The 21,358-nt window shown below is 52.3% G+C and overlaps 1 protein-coding gene across 1 annotated transcript in view; it reads right to left on the bottom strand.

The window, feature by feature from the left end:
* The window catches only part of PLA2G4E (phospholipase A2 group IVE), a 38,345-nt gene extending 20,370 nt beyond the window's left edge, over positions 1 to 17,975 (bottom strand). Inside the window, exons 1-5 of the mRNA XM_033190511.1 lie at positions 17,877 to 17,975; positions 10,668 to 10,740; positions 4,461 to 4,597; positions 2,407 to 2,538; positions 1,368 to 1,408 (exon numbers count right to left, since the gene is read on the bottom strand). Coding sequence (XP_033046402.1) covers positions 1,368 to 1,408; positions 2,407 to 2,538; positions 4,461 to 4,597; positions 10,668 to 10,740; positions 17,877 to 17,972 — 479 coding nt within the window. The 5' untranslated portion in view covers positions 17,973 to 17,975. The remainder of the gene's footprint in view (positions 1 to 1,367; positions 1,409 to 2,406; positions 2,539 to 4,460; positions 4,598 to 10,667; positions 10,741 to 17,876) is intronic.
* Positions 17,976 to 21,358: the final 3,383 nt, after the last annotated feature.

The following is a 21,358-nucleotide window of genomic DNA, read 5'->3' on the forward strand; positions in this document are numbered from 1 at the left end:
CAGAGGATTCTCCGAGTGGTAGCTGACGCACCCTCTTGTCCTATCTCCCACCTGTCATCCTCCTTCTGTGCCTGGACTCATCACAAGGATGGGGGCCCAGCCCTGCCAGGTGAAGAAGAAGGAAGAGTGCCCAGTTACAGGGCACTCTGCCCGGCCTGAGGCGGGGGTTGTCCCTCCATCCCTCCCTCCCTCCCTCCTTTCCTTCCTCCCTCCCTCCCTCCTTTCCTTCCTCCCTCCCTCCCTCCCTCCTTTCCTTCCTCCCTCCCTCCCTCCTTTCCTTCCTCCCTCCCTCCCTCCCTCCTTTCCTTCCTCCCTCCCTCCCTCCCTCCATTCCTTCCTCCCTCCCTCCCTCCCTCCCTCCCTTCCTTCCTTCCTTTCCTTCCTTCCTTCTTTCCTTTCTTCTTTCCTTCCTTCCCTCTTTGTTCTCTCCTTCCAGACCTCCAGCTCTCTAAGTCCTCAGCACAGTCATATCTCCAGGATCCTGGGTCATTTTCCTAATTGAAAATGACTGGGGCTGGGCACAGTGGCTCACACCTGTAATCCCAGCACTTTGGGAGGCCGAGGCGGGTGGATCACCTGAGGTCAGGAGTTCAAGACCAACATAGTGAAACCCCATCTCTACTAAAAATACAAAAATTAGCCTGGCATGGTGATGTGTGCCTGTAATTACAGCTGCTTGGGAGGTTGACGGAGGAGAATCACTTGAATCTAGGAGGTGGAGGTTGCAGTAAGCTGAGATCATGCCACTGTACTCCAGCCTGGATGACAGAGTGAAAAGAAAGCAAGAAAGCAAGAAGGAAGGAAGGAAGGAAGGAAGGAAGAGAGGGAGGGAGGGAGGAAGGAAGGCAAGCAGGCAAGAAAGAAGATTGGAAAGAACCCTGCAAGGTGGGCCTGAGCCTCCCACTGACGTGGTTCCAGAGTTGGCTGTAGAGGGGGTGGCCTCTGCTTGTGGCCAGGGTTTGGGGTGTTTGTTCTAACAGTTCTGGTCAAGGAGGAGACCCCTGGGCTCTGACCTCTTTCTCAACTGGGCCTAAACAAGGCCCCCATCACCATGGTGGCAGGAACTCTTCCCAGAAGCCACCCTTGGGAATGCAGGGGGCCTGGCAGGCTATGTGGCCAGAGTACTAGATCTTTAAAGCAATGCTGAGGGCAGGAGAACTGGGTAAGTGTGGTGGGGCCCAGGCTTCTACACTATGGAGAAGCTCACAGGTGATTCTGATGCACCGTGAAGAGTCAGGGTTAATGCCAGGAGTGAGACTGGAAGAGGGTGGGGCAGCATAAAGGCTGACCTGACTCTGAAATGCTCGTTCCCAGAAGCCACGTGATGGCCAGGACCTTGGTGGGCCCCAGGACCCGGGCCTACTCACCTCTCCTCCAGCAGGAACTCCACCTCCAGCTCTTCCATGCCCTGGTAGGGGAGGGAGAGAAGGCGACTGTGAGTGGCGTCTGCACATCTCTGCTGACCAGAACCCTTTGCCTCCTGGAGAGCCCCTGGGGACCTGCCTCTGTCCTTCCCCCACGGCTGCCTGCTGCCATGGAGTGCGCTTGTGGTCTCCTCTGCCAATCTCTGTCCCCAAGTCTTTGACATCAGGAGCGTCACTGACAGCCCAGGGGAGGTCGAGGTATGGAGTTGACCCCCAGGCCCAGCATGTGCATTCCTCTGCCCCAGAACATCTCCTTTTTGTCACTTCCGTGGCTTCCCACTGCTTTTCTGCCTTCCCAAGGGGCTCAGTGCCTGTGGCAAGGGAGCGCTGAGATACGCCTTCAGAAAGCCCATTCCTTCCTTCACTGAGTCCCTCACACCTTTTGCTGTGTAACTGGAGGCAAGCCAGGGCCTCACTGGGCCTTACTTTCCCCACCAGAATGTAAGCTAGGTGAGGGCAGGGATGCTAGTTCCCGAGGGGACCCAGTGTCTGGAACAGTGCCAGCCCCTCGCAGGCACTCAAGTGCTGGTTCAATGATTGAATGGACAGCATCCTGGGGGTTCCAGCTCCAGCTGTCTCTGATCTGCAGATTCTCCCGCCTTTACCCTCATCTGTCCTCTGTTCCTGGGGCCATCCCAGCAACGGGACTCTGAGGGAAGAAAAGGAGGGAAGGGAACCAAGGCTTACTACATCTGCACTGTGTTCTGTGAACACGGCTAGTTGCCTGAATTATGGTTTCTCATTTAAGTCCCACAACAACCTTCTGTGGTAGGTATTAGGATCACCATTTTGTAGATGAGGAAACAGAAACTTAGGAAGTTATTTTCACGGCATCACATAGTGAGTGACAGTGCTGGGATTTAAACCAGCAGCACCATCTTTTCTCAACTTGACTGTGTACACAGAGAAGACCCGTGGGAATCAGCACCAGCTATGAGGTTTTTATGAGGCCGGAGTCTGAGGGCCCGGACCCTGCACCCACCTGCGGGTTGAGTGGAAATTTCACGTGGGTTTTCTTTCGGAAACAGAGCTTGGTGAGGTCATAGAGAACTGTCAGGAGATGGTCATCTGGTGTCACTGTGTCTTCATCACAGACACTCAACTCTAGCACGTTCTAGGGAGAAGGAAGGATGCCAGTCTGGTTACCATGGTTGCATTGACCCCTTCCCAGAACAAGGGGCCTGACCTCTGTCCTAGTAAGGAGGTAGGTCTGGGGGAAGGGAGACAGCCCAGAAGTCCCTGCTCAGACGTGAGAGACATTTGTAGGGAAATGAATTAAGGAAGTAAAGTGTCTATTCCCTCCTTTTCAACTCCCTGAAGCCTTCTTGGCCTTCTACTCTCTCTCCTAGTAGAGAATTTTGCCTCTTTTACAAGCTTAGTAGAGACCTGTGAAGTATGGAAGGATTTCATTTCACCTGAGGGGAAGGATGAATGGGAAAGAGCAAGCAAGACCCCTGCCAAGATATAGAATGTGGCCAGCACTGGGCCCCTGGGTGCTGAAGACAGCCCCTTTGGCGCTAGAAAATCCAGATCAGGGAAGCTAACATCTAACACTCCAGGGAGTGATGTGGCAAAGCTTGTAGGGATTCTGATAATTGGTGGGATTGGGGTGAGGTATGTGAACTCTATCCTTTGACTCATCAGCCCCTGGTAAGGTCTCATGGATGGTCCCAAAGCAGCTACCCTGTCGTCTGGCTGAACTCTGAGGTCAATGTTCTCAGGTGACATGGACTAATCTCCGAGGCCTCTTGATCCAAGGATACTGGGAGAGGTGGGTTGAGGCTGCCTCTTAAATACATCTAGTGGACACAAGTTGGTTCTGGAGGTTCCCAACTGGATGTGATTGTTGATCTCGTAATTACTAGAAACCCAAGTATGTCCCAGAACCAACCCAGCAGCTCCACAATCCAAAGGAAGCTCAAATTCTGATTTCAAGATGGCAGACTGAACCCACATCCAAATCCTCCTCCCTTACCAAACTCACATGTATGATAGAAAAGGTATTTACAAAATAGTAAGTACAAAGCCCTTCTTAAAAACAAAAAGGATACATCACGTAACAAAAATAAATAAGTGGCCGGGCGTGGTGGCTCAAGCCTGTAATCCCAGCACTTTGGGAGGCCGAGACGGGCGGATCACGAGGTCAGGAGATCGAGATTATCCTGGCTAACATGGTGAAACCCCGTCTCTACTAAAAATACAAAAACTAGCCAGGCGAGGTGGCGGGCGCCTGTAGTCCCAGCTACTCGGGAGGCTGAGGCAGGAGAATGGCGTGAACCCGGGAGGCGGAGCTTGCAGTGAGCTGAGATCTGGCCACTGCACTCCAGTCCAGGTGACAGAGCGAGACTCCGCCTCAAAAAAATAAATAAATAAATAAGTATCCCTAAAACATGGAGGCAGTAACGTGGAGCTGTCAAGCCTCAAGCACCTCCAGACTGAGGCTGATGCCACTATGATGAGGCCAAATTTGTCTTAAGGGATCTCTTCTGAGGCTGTCACAACTCAGGATGCTCAAAGGATAATTATCCCATGGGAGATGTGAACTCAACTTAGAGTCATCATGTATCTGAAGACCAATCCTATGAAACAACTCAACAAATAAAAGAATACACACCCAAAGAAATGGAAATAATAAAGCAATATGAAAATAATTTAAGAGACAGAGAACCCTCTGGCTGGAATTAGACTGGCCTCAGACCTAGTGAATAGAATGGTTCTTCCACTCTGTGTATTCCCCTGCTTGGAGAAGACTCTGGAAACACAATGTTTTGGATTAAGAGACACCTAGTTTCAGCAACAATTAGGACAAGAGAGACCGGGAGAAAAAGCTAGAAAGATAAATAGACTCAAGAGGGGCAAACATGAGACAGGCAGAAGGAAGTGGTACGTAAGTGGGAAGACAGGTCTGTAGGACAAGAAGTAGGCAGAAAGAGAAACAAAGAGGCATAAGAACACAGAGGCAAACAGAAGGACAAGTGGGCGAGACGGGAGTAGAAATGCAGACAGGGCAGACAGGTGCAGTCCTCCATGTCTCACCTTCACTTGGCTCTGGATCTGGAAACTGAAGCTTTCATTCCACTCTGGGTTTGGGCAGTTGGAGATGGTCCTTGTCCTCAGCTTCTTCTGAGAGGCGGTGGGCAGCCAGAGGCTCACAAAACAGTCTGTCTGGCTCACTGTCCAAGAAAGATAAATGGAACCAATCCAGGTTCAGAGAGAACATGTGGAGTCAAAAGGGAGCTTCAGGCAAGCGTCTTCCAGAGCCAGGCCCCATCTCAGCTCCAGTTCCTCTCCTCACTCATGGGTCTAACTTTCCAGAGATCCAGATCCTCAAGAAGTCACAGACCGCAGGCTATGGATCTCACAGAGAGTGACCCAGTCCCACTGGCCATTCTCATAGACACAGATGGCCTCCGGCTCTTATTAGAAGCACTCTTGTCTCTGAGAAAACACCTGCTTGTTTGGGACAAAGTATGGTCACACAGTTTTCCCTCTGCCAAGGTAAGATCTGGAAGACCAGACCCCAAGGGTCTGGATTACTTCTTGTCTTAGCCCAGGGACCAGGAAAACCAAAGTAGGGCCAAGCGCTCCCTCTGGGCTGCGGAGAAGTGAGGTTGAGAAGGAACAGTCTTTTGTGAGTCGGTCAAGAAGAAGGGCCCCAGTGGGCAAGGGCTTGAGTGAAACTAGCTATTCAGCAAGATCGAGGAGCAGGAACCCCATCTCCATATGGCTTAATGCCTCCACTGCATCCAGCCAGGCTCTTCATACCTACCCTGATCTACAGCGTGAGGTTATGGCCCAAGAAACCCTCCCCTCTGTGGCCACGTACTTCTTTTTCATTCTAAATGAACAACCCAAGGGTGATGTTGCTGGATATGCTCTGGAGAAGGAACAGAGACTTTGACTCCAACAAGCCCTCCCAAAATGACAGAAGGTCTCCTAAGTCTTCCACCTGGAGCAGCAGAAGGGATAGGGTGAAAATAGCAGTCCAGGCTGGCTCCCTGCTCTATTCTACCTGGGAGGAGGGAGGCAGAGGGGCCATGAATGCCCTTGTCACTCTCCTGGCAGTCAGTGAGGGTGAGTCCCAGGGTACACACCAGATACGTAGGAAATGGTGAAAGCCAACACAGTTTCCAATGTCAGAGAATCCTCTCGACAGTAAGCTGGTGGGAGAATGGGAGTTCTACACTGGTAGGACTGATTCAAACTAGTTTTTAATTATTCATAGTCACTGATGAGAGTGGAGCCAGGGCTTTCTTCGCCCTACATTGTCACCACACTGAAAGGTTTATCAGAATCAAGAGCCCTGATCTAAACCACAGGCATTCCTAGCTTCTGATTTCGTCCCTGAAGTCTGGTTGATCTTTGAGGCCTCATCATTTGGTGAATTGGAATTCACAGCCCTCCTCCTATGAAGAAAGGTGAGATGACACTACCCTTTAGATGTCATGATAATCACTTAATTCAGACAAAAAGAATGACTGAAACCCAACAGAATCAAAAGAAAATGATGACCTCATCACCCTACTCTTCCCCTCTATGCTCTACCTGCTCTTCCTTACCATCACTCAGGTGTCCAGGCCAGAAACAAGTGTCATCCTTGACTCTCACATTCAGCTGATTGAACCCTTTGTCTCTCTCTCCCCCAACTTCTCATCTGTCCTGCCACTGCCCTGGTGTAGACCACCATAATCTCTGGGGCCACTTCCCAAATGGGCTTCCCATCTCCTGTCTTGCCCTACTCTAATATTTTCTCCACAGAGAAGCCACAGGGAGTTTTTTAGATGTGACCGTGCCACTCCCCACTTTAAGGTCCTCCAGGGGCTCCCTTCTGCCCTCAGGAAGGAGTCCCAGCCACTCAAAGTGGCTGCTGCTGCTCACTTCCCCAACCTCAGCCTCATCACTCCACCCTCCCTAATACCCCCACCCCTGCCCTCTGTGTGTGAGCATGTGTACGTGAGCACACACGTATTTACACGCATACGCATGCACTCAAACTTACAGACACGCACTCACACTTCAGACTCCAGCCAAACACAGTCACTTGTATTCAAAAGTGCCTTCACACATGTAGCTCCCTCTGCCCAGAACACTCTTCCACTTTCACCCACCCTTCTCCTGGCTAGCCCCTTGGGGCTTCAGAAGGAACCTCCTCTGGAAGCTTTCCCTGAGCACCCAAGTCTGGGCCAGGTACCCGTGAGCCCAGGGTCCTCTGTTCCTCCCCTGGGGAGCACCCCTATGCTGCACTGCAACAACAGGTAGACTCATCTGTCTCCATACACTGTGGCCACAGGATACAGGTACAGATACGTCACAGCAGATACAGGTAAGAGGTCAGCGTGTCTCATTGCTCTGCTGATAGGGAGACTCACCGGGGACCTGCTCAGCCCTCTTAAACCCCTCCCTTAGCTTTTCCAGAACACTGGCTCCTCCTTCCCAGGCCTGGACCACACCCCTCAGGTCTGTCTCCTGTATGCTGGGAGCCTGCAGGCAGCGACCGGCCAGCTCTACACCTACTGGCTCTGTAACACGCTTCGCACGCATGATTTAAGGGACCCTGTAAGAGTCCCTTCCCTCTAAAATTGTTTTCCTGTCATTAGTCCATGCCTAAAATTCTCCCATTAAGCCCATTAAATAAAAACTCAGTATTTTTGGCCTAAGGCTTAAATGTCTAGTTAAGATAAAGAAATATTCCTGGCAGAGACAAGATTGATCAGACACCCACATTCCAAGCACTACTTTTTCAGTTCTTTTGCAGAGAGTGGCTTCCCCTGCCCATCCCCAGCAATGAATGGTTAGGCAACTGTGACCTGGCTCTGAGAATTTCATGGACTATGGGGATTTCCTAGGCACAGATAGGTTCTAATCCTTGTTCCTGGTGGAGTGACAGAGGGCTTGGTCATCTGAATGACATGTCTCCTTTCCTGGAATGTGGGTGGCAGAGATGACTCAATCATCTCTATAGATATTCAGAACTTTGTCTCTCTAATACCTCTGGAGATACCTGTCTGATATCCCTTGGGGTGCTGGTTTGGGTTTTAATTTGTTTTCCCAAGAGAAACAAAAACTCCTGACCAGTGGGAGGTTTCCAGGCCTGATTGTCCCTCAGTCCCGGCCCAGGGCTCTTTCAGTTATCGAGAAGGAGTCAGCCCTGAATCTGAGTATTCACTGCCATTCGGCCTCTTTGAAATTTTAGGAGACTCAGGCACAAGTTACAAGACTAAATGGAAGTGCTGTTTATTTTGGATTCAAACTAGAAGGGAAAAATTGGGGACAAGAGTAACCCAGGACCTAAAAGACTTCAGGATAGTCTTAATCTAACCCAGGCAAGGTAGCAACACAGCCCGGCCTGCAGCGACTGTGGAATCCAGACCGGACATGACTGGGGCTGGCACCCCAAGATGCCACATGTGCCTTCTGCCTTGCTTCTCAGGGGAAATGAGGAAAACTAAGCAACAAGGGGGTTTCCAAAGAGGACCAGGTATTGCCCAAATGGGCATGTAGGGAAGGGAGGAGAAGGCTTGTAGAGCCAGACCACAGCCTGTTTCTCTAGCTGCCTGCCCTTCCTCACACCCCGTCACCTGCTGAGTGGCAGGTGTGGCAGGAAGAAGACAGAAGAAAGGGCCCTGGACAATAGGAGGTCTGGGCATGCAGGTGCAGGCATGCAGATGGGGGCATGAAGCCAGGTGACTGGAGGGGCTGGGACAGATACATCTCAAAAGAAGTTGGAGGGCTGGGCATAGTGGCTCACTCCTGTAATCCCAGCATTTTGGGAGGCTGAGACAGACGATCACTTGAGCCTAGAAGTTTGAAACCAGCTTGGACAACATGGTGAAACCCTGTCTCCACAAATAATTTTTTTTTTTTTTTTTTTTTTTGAGACGGAGTCTCGCTCTGTCGCCCAGGCTGGAGTGCGTGGCCGGATCTCAGCTCACTGCAAGCTCTGCCTCCTGGGTTTACGCCATTCTCCTGCCTCAACCTCCCGAGTAGCTGGGACTACAGGCGCCCGCCACCTCGCCCGGCTAATTTTTTTGTATTTTTTAGTAGAGACGGGGTTTCACCGTGTTAGCCAGGATGGTCTCGATCTCCTGACCTCGTGATCCGCCCGTCTCGGCCTCCCAAAGTGCTGGATTACAGGCTTGAGCCACCGCGCCCGGCCAATTTTTTTTTTTTTTAAAGTTAGCCAGTTGCAGTGGTGTGTGCCTGTAGTCCCAGCTACTTGGCAGGCTGAGGTGGGAGGATCACCTGAGCCCAGGAGGTCGAGGCTGCAGTGAGATGAGATTGAGCCACTGCACTGCAGCCTGGGCAACAGAGTGAGACTCTGTCTCAAGATAAGATAAAATAAAATAAATAAAATAAGCAGAAGGAGTTGGAGGAAGGTAAGCACTGCTGTGGATATGTGGGAGCTGGGCTGTCCCAAGAAGGAGGGTGAACTCTGCCCAAGAGTGGGAAGGTGTCCGATTGGCCACCGAGGTATGGACAAGAAAGGCAAGAGAGGTGGCCACGTCCCAGACCCAGAGGACATTCCCTGGCTCCTCAGATTGTTCACCGATGGGCTGGGAAAGACCCCAAGAAGCTTCAGGAAAAGTCCCTGGCCCTCTGGTTGGCCACTTGGCAGACACAGACCCAAACTAGAGGTTACTGGAGCCACTGCTGCTGGCGCAGGCTCTGGACACGTTGCCCTCCAGAGGCTCTGTCTCTGGAATCCTGCTTGGTCTCTTTGCTGTCTCGGGCTCAGGGCCCTCCCACACTCACCCATTCACACTTAGCTCTCCATTGGAGTGACAGCTTCCAACAAGTTCCCAGACTCTCCACACCTGCACTCTAGCACAAGCTGCATACAAGCCCTCAGGAAGCCATGCAATCTCTTCCTCAAGATCTCAGGCACCCCAACACTTTGAAGGCATCCAATCCCTCCTCTGCGTCACTTCCTGGTTCTCCACACCTGGCTTCTCTCCTCTCTTCCCACACTCTCCACACCTGGGATCAGACCCTACTTCCCTCTTAGGCAATCGTGAACCTCTCATTGCAAAACGGGCCTCCAGGGCCTCTCATCAAGTTGTTGGGAGCCTCAGGTAGTGTGTGGATGTCTGGCCACAGGTCAACCAGGCAGGTGCTTAGAGGGTGTGGCTCCCTCTCTCAGAACAGCCTCTCCCCAAGGTAGGGCTCCCAAGGCCTCTGGATGCTCAGGCCCTGCCCCTCTCAGACCCCAGGCTTTCTATGCAGCTTTTCTTGGCCACTCCCAGCTCTCAGTGTTCTCCTCTGCCTCTAAACTCCCTGGTGACAAGATGGAAATGCTGTCTCCTATTGTTCTATAACTGCTCTGGACATAGATAGCTCCTCTTGTTAAAATGTACACTCAATCTCAGGGCTCTGTGTCTTCTCTGCCCCCGCCCCCCAGGCCTTCCCTGGCCTTTGGGGATCCCTGTGGCCCTTGAGTCCTTCCTGTGTGGTGACCGGTGAGCAGGGATACTCCCCACCTGTGGGGCCTGGACACAGAGCTTTTTCCGCCTTGGGGGCCAACTTCCTCTCTGGATGGGGCCAGGGTGGGCAGTGTGGGGAGGGGCTTTCGATTCTCATGATGTCTTAAAATGCCACCCAAAGACAGGGGTGGGGAGGATTCTGCCCACTGAGGTGCCTCCATTGACCCCCGTGGCCTGGAAATGCAGCAGGCTCTGGGATGAAGCGGGAGGCTGGGGCTGCCAGGAAACAGCACTGCACAAACAGCCCTGCTAAGTCAAGCCACATCCACGGGCTGAACTGTAGAACTGGGTGCTGTGGGCTCTGGCATGGCCCCCAGAGCCCCATTTCAGATCTCTGTCTTGAGAAGGGGCTCTGGGAGTCACCTGGTAGCTGGCTCCATGATGCCTAAGCACCTCTCCTTCCACTTCAGCCCAACAGGCCCTAAACGAAAGAAGGAACAAGGAGTGCTCCGTGTGGGCAAAGCTGGTGCTCTTGGAAATCGATTCCAGGAAGAGAGAGCGGGGAGGAGACAGTGGGCAAACAGAGCTCTTGGGTAGTGCCTAGGGAAGAGCATGAATGAGGGGCCTGGAAGACTGACAGAAACCCCAAAGTCTGAACTACAATTTGAGTACAGAACACACATGCATGCACACACATACACGTATACACCATGCACGAGCGCACACACACACACGGATCCACCTGACCATTTCTCCAGCCAGGGCCTCTTCCATCCAGACCCTGTAAGCAGAAGAGAATGAGAGAAGCAAAGTGGATACTTACGCATATCAGCCTGCCGGACATTTTTCATCCGGATGACCCGCACTGTCAATAGGTGGCATGGAGACAGCCCCTCCTGTGGAAGGAGAGGACAGAGGACTCAGTCTTCAAGCATCACCCGAAGGCCATCGCCCAGGGGGAGACTTTCCTTCTGTGCCTCCCCACTTGCATTACAGCAACCCCCAGGCTGGTTTCGTTTTTTTTTTTTTTTTTTTTTTGAGACAGAGTTTCACTCTTGTTGCCCAGGCTAGAGTGCCATGGCACGATCTTGGCTCACTGCAACCTCTGCCTCCCAGGTTCCAGCGATTCTCCTGCCTCAGCTTCCCATGTAGCTGAGGTTACAGGTGCCTGCCAGACACCCGGCTAATTTTTTGTAGTTTTAGTAGAGAGGAGGTTTTACCATTTTGTCCAGGCTAGTCTTGAACTCCTGATGTCAGGTGATCCACCCACCTCAGCTTCCCAAAGTGCTGGGATTACAGCGTGAGCCACCTTGCCAGGCTCCCCATGCTGTTTTGTCATTGTTTGCTGGGGTTTCTGTCTGTTCTTCAGCCTGGAAGGTCCTGGAAGCTCCAGAGAGCCTGGGACCCTGACTGGTTTTCATCTTTGTACCTCCAGTACCTACAGCATGCTCATTTTTAGAAGGTGCTCAATACATGTGCATTAAGTGAGTGAATGCATGTCCCAGCCCCATGCACAGAATGAGTGCCCACAGCAAGGGAGTCCTGAGGTGTCCCCCTCTCCTTTCTTCACTGCTTATTAGCACTTTCCTCCTACTGTCCCACGTGCAGATATTTGCCCTTGCCCAGGCAAGATGGCAGCCTGCTTGGGAGGCAGGCACAGCATGGCTGTGGGAAGGGGTGGGTGACAGACACTGATCACACACGCTCACATCTACTCACTGGGAGACCACGTGCCAGGGGCCCACCCCCACTGGTACTTATTTAGCTCCAGCCCAGACCTTTGCATCTCCCTTGCCCTTTGGGCCTCTTCCCCACGGTATCCTCCCGCAAGTCCTTCTGGTCACTCTATTTTCCCTTCCCAGGAAACAGGCCACCTCTCGCCACTCCACCGTTTCTCACAAGAGGTCCTTGTGGAGTCTTGGCTGGTCTGCGATGACCTCTCTTTCCTGATGGCAAAAGCTCAAGTAGTCCTTGGTTTGATGACTGGCTCCTGTCAGACGCCTCTGCGGGTCACGATAACCCCAGGGGACCAGAGCCCTGAGGTGTCCCCCTCCCCTAGCACCTTGTCCTAATAACTGGGGGGCAGCAACACCCCCAGCCTTGCCCCCTCGGTGCTGATGGCTCCTCCTTCCATCCCACCCCTCTTCTAGTTCTGATCACCTCCTGGGGGCTCTGCTATCATCTCAAGCCCATCTCCTCAAGGAACACCCAGAGCCCTCCCTGGGCCACAGTATCCGGAGCAGTGGCTGTGGTTCCTTAAGGCCCCGCACCCCTCCCGAGCTGCCCCAGCACTCTGAGTCTTGCAGCAGCCACTGCTCTACTTTGTCCCCCTTGGACCCATTACTTTCTGCCTCCCAGAGGCCCTGAAACCACCTTTCCCAGCCGCACCAGCTTCTCCGGACCCTGCAGAGTGTCGCCGGATCATCCTTCCTGCCTACCAAGGGACCGCAGCTCTCTCCCAGTGCCCCTCTGCCTGTTCACTCGGCCCCAGGTGTTAAGCCTGTGGGAGCCACTCTCGTTTCACCCCTCTCCTGGCCGGCATCTCTTCCATGGCCTGTCTTCAGAGCTCAGGGCCTGCGTGCTCACTGGTGGGGCTCCCTGCCTCGGTTGCCCTGAGGGTGCCAGCCCTCTGATTGTTCCTCTGAATGAATGAACCATCTTCTAGAGTATTATTTTTGAGCACCTATTGTGTGCCAGGCCCTATGCTAGATGCTGGGGAGTCAGGGGTGAATACGAGGCGGAGACAGAGAGGTTAAAGGCAACCGCAGCCAGTGGTTTTGATGGGGAGAGCAGGTCAAGCTGGCCACAGACTGTTGCTGTCAAGGCTTGGGGCCTCTGGCTGGCTGCAGAAGCCTCCCCACCATCAATCATGCTCCTGGACTCTGGAAACCTCTTCTGGTCCCTAGAGGCCCAAGTCTGCCGAGCTGAGGTACATTTCCACTCAGCTGGCACAGTCTTGAAGGAGCAGTCTCACGCCTGTTCTCTTCAGGAGTCCTGGTTCTATTCTTGGTTCATGCCTTTCCTGTTGGAATCTCAGGACTTGAAGCCCCGTCGCTGAGAGTTTTATCCAGGCTTAGATGAGTCTTTGTGGTGATCCATTCCCAGCCTGGGCCCCTGGTAAATGCCTACCAACCGAATGTCTGTATTTATAGAAGCCTCTGAACTGGCACCCTCGGCATGCCACCCTGCGTGTTCTACTCCGTGTTGCCAGAATCGCTTTATACCTTTTTAAGAGGATGCAATTCTTCTCTCTTTAAATACTACTGGGATTGGGGACAGGGGAAACAAGGTATGAAGAACAAAAGTTTCTATCATTCTACCACTCAGAGATAATCTTTTTATCTTTACTTTTTTTTTTTTTTTTTGAGACAGGGTCTCACTCTGTTGCCCAGGCTAGGCAATCTTTTGATGTTGGTCCTTTCAGACTTTCCTGGGGTTTCTTGGGGCTTAATTATTATTATTTTTGGAGACGGAGTCTCACTCTGTCACACAGGCTGGAATGCAGTGGCAGGATCTCGGCTCACTGCAACCTCCACCTCCCAGGTTCAAGCAATTCTCCCTCATCAGCCTCTTGAGTAGCTGGACTACAGGCACTTACGACCACGCCTGGCTAATTTTTGTATTTTCAGTAGAGACGAAGTTTCACCATGTTGGCCAGGCTGGTCTCAAACTCCTGGCCTCAGGTGATTCTGCCTGCCTCAGCCTCCAAAAGTGCTGGGTTTGTAGGTGTGAGCCACCGCGCTCGGCCCCTGGGGTTTAATTCTGAGCAGCAACAGAATGCCGATTCTGGGAAGGTCACGTTATTTAGCTCTTTTTAAGGTCTCCTCCTCTCCTCAACAGCTGCCTCAAAATCAGGACAAAAGTCAAACTCACAGTCAATTATACGTCTGGAGATTTATTTTGTGAGGTCAACTCTGCAATATTGAACATTTCATGGTCAATAACTTGCTCTAACAGCATTCTGTTGGGAGCCGGAGATTTGGGCCAAAAGCCATGCACACGGCTTCTCTTCTGGTGCTGCAGACACGGCTATGGCCTTTGGCCAGACCTCCGAGGCACGGTGCACGCCTCCTTTCTCACTCTGCCTGAGCGCAGCATGCACCCTGGGCTGGCCCGGTGAGGAGGCAGGGTCAACTTTCACCAGCAAGCGGTTTTGGCAAAACCTGTGCCCACCGGCCCACTTTCTCAGAGGGCAACTAGAGTCCAAGCTGTGGAGGCGTCAGCCCAGGCAGAAGTCCGTCCTGAGGGATATTCCACAGTGTTTCAGGGCTCTGAACCCAGGTCTCGTGGTCCTCTCAGCCATCACAGCCCTTCTCCCGCCTCCAGGAGGGGCTGCCTGTGGCCCAGCCTGCCTCCTTCCATATCTGCTCTGGCAGGGAAGGCGTAGCCACACTCTCCCTCGGGACCTCACTCCAGGTGTCCTGCCTTCCAGGACAAGTTCACTCCCATCATCTAACCTCAGTGCCTTCCAATGCAGGTGACCATTTCTTCCTGCTCTAACTCAGCAACAATAACAGCTGGCATCTGCTGCGTGCCAGCCATACGCAGGTGCTCTGTACGGGTTCTCCGTACATTATCTTGCTTAATCCTTACAACCACCCCACGAAGCAGTTTTTAGCCTCGTCTTTACAGATGGAGAATCAGAGGCTAAGCCCTTTGACGCAGGGCTCACAGCTAGAATCAGAGACATCCAATGCTACCTCTCAGGCCTGTGTTTCTCCCACTGGGATAATCTGTTTACTTGGCAAACAGGAAGACAAATGTTGCTTGCCCTCATCTCCTCTTCCTTGCTTTTCTTCTCCTTAAAACATTTTTTCTGACAGATTCTTCTTTTCACTCAGCACTCCCCCAAGGCTAAAAAATAACCACCAAACTGACACTTCTTCTATGGCCCGCACTCTTACTGGCTGTTTCTACCAATGCATTCTAGGATATCCCTCTCTTTTTAAACACCTAGAGCACATCAGAGCCACGAGGTCCTTGGAGAGGTTCCCACTTTCCAGTGGCCACAGATGGCTCCACTTGAGCCTCAGATCACACCCTCCAGCTCATGAATTTTTAGGAGAGACCCAGTTTTCAGGAGACAACCACATTTTGCCAGCACAGAATTGGGACTGGGAAGGGGGTTCGAGAGACATCCCAGCTGGGCCATGCCGGGAGGAAGGCAGCAGGAATATGGGACTTAGCTCTGGGGCCCAGATGCATTCCAGGAACCAGGTCTATGAGAAATGGCCTTCTTGGGTTGCAATGAATGTACCTATTTTGCTTCTGATATAATCTGTTCGATCAGTGTTGCTAGAGATGAGCAAAAATTCATGACCTGGAGGTAATTAATCTAGAGTGGAAAGATGCAATAGAGCAAAGCACAGTGTCTGTGATGTGTGTGTGGGAACCAGAAACCAGGGAGGCTGGGGAACCCACGTTTACAGGGTTGCTCATGCTGTGGTAAGGGCCAAAGCTTTAAGGACTCAGACAAGCTCGTCTCTAGAACAGGATTCCCTGGCTGGGATTGGGTATCAGGGGGAAGAGTCAAAGTATTTAAGAACATACATGATCAGACACCGTGCCAGCTGGGCTGCAGCCCTGGAGTAGGCACAGGCATTCATCCTTCGGGGGCATTGGGAGGGCCCTGGGGTAAGGACCAGGGAGCACTTGGGGACTTGGAGCTCAAGGCAGGAACTGTTTGGCAAACAGTACAGAGGTATATTTAGCCACTTTGATAACCAGTACAGCTGGGACGGGCAGGACAGGCTGGACAGCAGTTTTCTGGGAAGCCAGGGGAGAGAGAGGGCCCCACTGCTCAGGCTGCAGACACGCAGTCCCAGCCCCCTCCCAGCCCGGATTCTGGGGTTGACCTTGCCAGGACTCCACTGTCCCCTGGGGACCTACTGGGGACTGGGGGACCTTGCCAGCTCATGTGGAAAAGAGGCAGCCCCTTCAATCTCAGGATTGGCTATGATGCAATCCAATGCTGCCCCTTCCCACCCCTGCTTTTATAGATATGACCTTCAGCAGGGGTGGGGGTGGGGAACAAAATGTATGACTCCACGCTTGGCAGGCTCAGCTGGGCTGTGCTCTAGGTGCTGTGCATATGCGCTTATCTAACCCTCCAACCACTGCCAAGGAAGGCATCATTATCCCTGCTTTACAGAGGGAAAGGCCGAGTTTAGAGAGATTATATCTCAAACAGGCTCACACAGTCTGGGAGTGGCAGAGGCGGGACTTGGGCGCAGGTCTCGAGGGCCCATGCACTCCATCCACCTGGCTCTCACTGTGAATGCACAGCACTAGCTGGCAGCTTGCTCCAGGCCATGTGCTAGACTAGTCAGTAGCAGAGACAGGAGGAAAAGCCTCAGCCTCTACACTGGAGCTCTCCCTGTACCCCAAGAATCTAGCCATTACCACAAATCAGTCAAAAGAATACTTAATTACTGAGGGGCTCCCAGGGTCGGGCTCCTGAGTGGGAGTGGGGTCTGGGGAAGGGTCTGACAACCATGTTTCAGAAGTGGTGGGTCTGATGCCCATCCCTGGGTCAGACATACCCTCAGCAAACCATCCCATGAAGTCTGGGGAGCCTGGAGAGAGGGGAAGATGGCTCCTGGGGAGCCTGCAGGAACTCCCTCCCCAGGGCTTCTCAGGTCAGGCCAGGCAGGTGATGCCACCTCCTCCTCCCTAGAGAGCTGGGTGTACCCTTCAGTTCCTTGCAACACCTGTCAGAGCTTAGACCAGCCAGGTGCCGTCTTCCAGAACATGTGGGCCCTCCTTTAAGGAGACCACTGGGAGGGGACATCATGGGACCCTAATACATGTCCCAGCCACTCTGAGCAACATCCCAGACTAAGGGTCACCTGGGAGGAGCTACTACAGCTGTTTTCCTTTTTATCACCAGGCTAGTTGAGTGGTCAGGGCAAGAAATCCCGCAGGGACAGATGCAGCTCATGGACAGGCTCCTGAAGCCACACTTGGGGCCCTGGGCTCTCAGCTGCTTCACTGCCCCCTTGGAGGTAAGCTCTGCCACCTCTGTGGAAGATCTCTCCTGGCCCAAGCTCTTGGAGGCTCAAAAAGATTGGCAGGAACCATCGCTGGCCAGAGGCCCTTCCAGCCACCCAAGTGCTGCAGGGAAACCAGGGCACACCTCAGGAGGCCGTGTCTACCTGGCTGGGCAGCAGGGGCACCGGCCACCACCCAGCATGGAGCTCCCTGACTTGGGCTCCTTGGAGACTGAACAGGGTCTCCATTTGCCCCACCAAGAGACAAAGCACTTTCAGGGCATCACCCATGTCATTCGACGATTTAATTTGAGCTGGGGAGGGGGCCCTGGGGAGGGCAATGAGGAAGAAGTGCTGCCTTCAAGGAGTCAACTAACGATCCTTCACTGCCCCCTTCAGACTGGTCAGCCCCTTCAATCTGCCCCCTATGGCAGATTGCAGCATTGAGGCCATCTCCCTATTGCCTAGATGGGGAAACAGAGGCAGGGTTGGTCTAGAGCCCTGGCAACCTGATCCATGAACCCAGAGGTCTCCCTGTGAGGCTGTGAGGAGTTGGATAGACCCAGGAGCCTTGACTGTAAACCCAGGTGGGCAGCTGATGGCAACAGACTGACAATGCCACCAATTCTCACCATACACTACACCATACTCTTGCACAGCATAGGAGCTTAGGATGTTTGCAGGGTTAATACCTGCTTGCCATGAGGGCAGGCCAAAAGTGGATCCCCCCGGCATACTGTCTACCCTGGGTGCTAGCCTGGCCCCAGGATGGCCCCAAGCCACTTCATGGTGCCTTGAAAAGCTTGAGGGTACTCTCAGCTGGGCCACCCATGCAGGAGCCCTGGCCCCAACTGGGCTAAACCACTTCCCCCAGGTTTTAGGATAAGACTGCCTGAACCCAGGTCCCTGGGATGTCCAGTGCCTACCAGCCCTCCCTGAGCCTCGTCTCCTGCCCTCAGCTCCCTACCCCTGCCCCTCACTTCCTGGCCATGCCTCCCTGGCCCTCAGCCTCTGGCCCCAGCCACTGAGCACCCCTCCCTCACCTTCAAGGCACATGTGGCCAAGGGCCTGCTGTCTTCTGCTTGGCATGGGTCTGGCAGGGAGTGGGAGACCCAGGCGGGCATCTGCCTCAGGAGCATCACGGCAGCTCTCCAGCTGGGTGGCAAGATCAGTAACTTATACTCTGACTCAGAGCTCCACCCTCCTGGCCACAGCTTGGCAGTGGCTGGGATTGCTCTGGGAGTGGTTTGAGTGGGTAGACAGATACGGTGCTTGGGCCTAGATCTTTTCATATCAAGGAAATCACAGGTCTTCAGGTCATAGAAATACAGGGACCTGCAGGGCTCTGGGCCTTGGGGTCAGCAGTCCATAGCCCCCAGCCACTTAGAATGACCAGGCCTTCGAGGACACAGTGGGTGGCAAGAAGAGGACACCGGACCTGCACGACTGTAGGACTAGCCCGCCATAATTTGGGAAAGCTCTCTCTCTTCAGCTTGTAGAGGTTATGGCTCATAGATGCCCCTCTAGGAGGATGGGACCGTCGCTCCCAATTCCACTTCAGTTTCAAGGGTACCAAGCCCATGGGGTCCCTTCATGGGGTCCCTGGCCACAACTCCCAAAGAGACCAGGGTCAGGGCTCCCAAAGTTAGAGGGTGAAGAAAGAAAATAATTGCCCAATACTTCATGAAAAGAGGGTCTGGGGCAACCACCCCCTGTCCTCCCTCCTGGGAGGCCAGGTGGAGTGAGGGCGTGTCCAGCCCCTGCCTGGTCTCAGGACAGCTTGAAGGATGCTCCTGCCCCTCCCAGATGATTCCTATCTCTAGCCTGGTGGCTCACTGAGGGGCCTGACAAGGGCAGCTTTGCCTGCTCTGCTGCCTGACTGTGTACACTGGGAGTTTCCTGCCTGAGCTATTGCCTGGGGCCCCACAACCGGCTTTTCTGGCCCATAGATAGAAGTGCTTTTTTGAAATTAGGATGAGATCTGAACGTGGGACAGACTGGGCCTGAACGCAGGGATGGAACCCGGTTGGAGGTACCTGTGGGATCTCTCCACATGCCTGGCCCTCCAGAAAGTGGAGGGGCCTTAGCCTGCTGCTCTCACGGCTTCCTTCCTGCCCTGCCCTCCCCTCCTCTGCCAAGGACGGAGACTCAGCACCATATCCCTCAGCAAACTCCACAAATTCAATTTAGTTCATGTACCTAGTAAGTATCTGCTGTATACATCCTACTAAGAGAGGAAATCCCAAGCTTGAAGTTGCTGACAGTCTGGCTGGAGAGCCAGATGCATCCCACCCCTCAGAGGCTCAGAGATCCAAGTTTCCCTAGGGGGACAGGGGACATCTTAGAAGGATCAATAACAATCCTTCACATTTGTGAAGATCCATGGTTTACAGCAGTAGTCCCCAACCTTTTTTAGCGCCAGGGACTGGTTTCAGGGAAGTCCATTTTTCCACGGGTGGGCAGGAGATGGTTTTGGGATGATTCAAGTGCCTTACATTTATTGTGCACTTTATTTCTATTATTATCACATTGTCATATATAATGAAGTAATTATGCAACTCACCATAATGTAGAATCAGTGGGAACCCTGAGCTTGTTTTCCTGCAACTAGATGGTCCTATCTGGGGGTGATGGGAGAGAGTGACAGATCATCAGGCATTAGATTTTCATAAGGAATTGTGGCCTAGATCCCTTGAGTGTACAGTTCACAACAGGGTTTGTGCTCCTGTGAGAATCTAATGCCACTGCTGATCTGAGGGGAGATGGGGTTCTGGTGGTAATACAAGTGATGGGGAGTGGCTGTAAATACAGATGAAGTGTCACTCACTCACCCACCACTCACCACCTGCTGTGTGGCCAGGTTCCAAACAGGCCATGGACTGGTACTGATCCAGTCTGCCCTGCGTTCAGAGGTCACCCTTCAACTCCATACTAGATTAGGGTCCCATAATCATGACCCTAAAAGGTCATACTTTACATTTGGACTTAGTCTCTAAGCAGTAGGGGGCTATTGATGGTTTTTGAGCAGAAGAGCTGAATGAACTTTAAGAAGGCAAGGATGATTGATGTTGAAACAAGGGATAAATTAGGAGGTGAGATGTGAACCATCTGGGACAGGGGAAGTAGGGTGGGAAGTTAAGGGAGAGATAAGGCCAGAACAGGCCATACAAGCTAAGTCCAGGAGCTTCCGTGGCAACTCAACCCATAGTACTACACTGTCCTGAAAGCCATGGGTCCCATCTGTCTCCCCATCCCTTCTGCTCCTCCACTCTTCTCAATCAAATAGGGCCCAGGCTGAGCCCCAAACACCAGGGCATTCCTCAAGGCCTCCTATTTGGCTAATTTCTGTATTTTTTGTAGAGAAGGGGTTTCACCATGTGGGCCAGGCTGGTGTCAAACTCCCGACCTCAGGTGATCCACCCACCTCAGCCTCCCGAAGTGCTGGGATTACAGGCGTGAGCCACCGCGCCCAGCCTGCACTGTCTTTTTAAAAGGCTTCTTCTATGTACCTATGTTCCTTGATAAAATCCAATTTCCTAAAACAAGTATACAATGAGGAATATAATTTTCATGACACAAAGTAAAACAAGCCTTATAGCTTCTCTGGGTAAGAGGAGATTAAAAAAATCAACCATGGAAGTAATATGTTGAGATGTCCCAGAACTTCTGGCCCACAAACTCGATATAACTCTATTTCATGATAACAAGATAACAAAGTACAAGCAGTACAAGAAAGGGCCTTCACCCCAGTGTAGGTAATGTTTATATTCTTAGTGTCATCACCGTATCTGGCTCATGAATATTTTCTGCCTTGCTTTGTCTTTACAAAATATTAAGGGCCAGCTTAGTACTTTTCTTTTTTCTTTTCTCATTTTTTTTTTTTTGAGATGGAGTCTCATTCTGTTTCCCAAACTGGAATGCAGTGGTGCGATCTCAGCTCATTGCAACCTCTGCTTCCCAAGCTCAAGCGTGATTCTCCCACTGTAGCCTCCTGAGTAACTGGGATTACAGGCACACATCACTACTCCCAGCTAATTTTTGTATTTTTTTTTGTAGAGACGGAGTTTTGCCGTGTTGCCCAGGCCAGTCTCAAACACCTGGGCTCAAGCAATCTGCCTGCATCAGTGTCCCAGCGTACTGGGATAACAGGCATGAGCTACCATGACTTGCCCTTTTCATTCTCAAAGCACTTGTATCCACAGTTCAGCATTTCTCATTTCATGAGGTTCCTGCCATTAAAACTTGTGGCATCTGGTTTCAGCTAGATGCCAGGCTTCATTTCCCTGCTCTGGACTCTCTTGCTCACACAGTGAGGTGCCAAGAGCCTTCTGCACACTGAGTTTACTCCTTATCACCCATCACTTTGGGGAGGATGACATCGTCATTGTCTCAAGACTGAGCTTGGTATAGCGGTCTAGACTTTAATAGACCTGGGTTTGTACCTTCATTCTGTTACATATAAACTGCATGGACTTGGGTAAGGTTATCCCTCTAAGCCTTAGTTTCTCCATCTGTAAAGGGGGAA

This window comes from Trachypithecus francoisi, unplaced genomic scaffold (genome assembly GCF_009764315.1).
Source record: "Trachypithecus francoisi isolate TF-2019V2 unplaced genomic scaffold, Tfra_2.0 Lachesis_group3, whole genome shotgun sequence".
NCBI lineage: Eukaryota > Metazoa > Chordata > Mammalia > Primates > Cercopithecidae > Trachypithecus > Trachypithecus francoisi.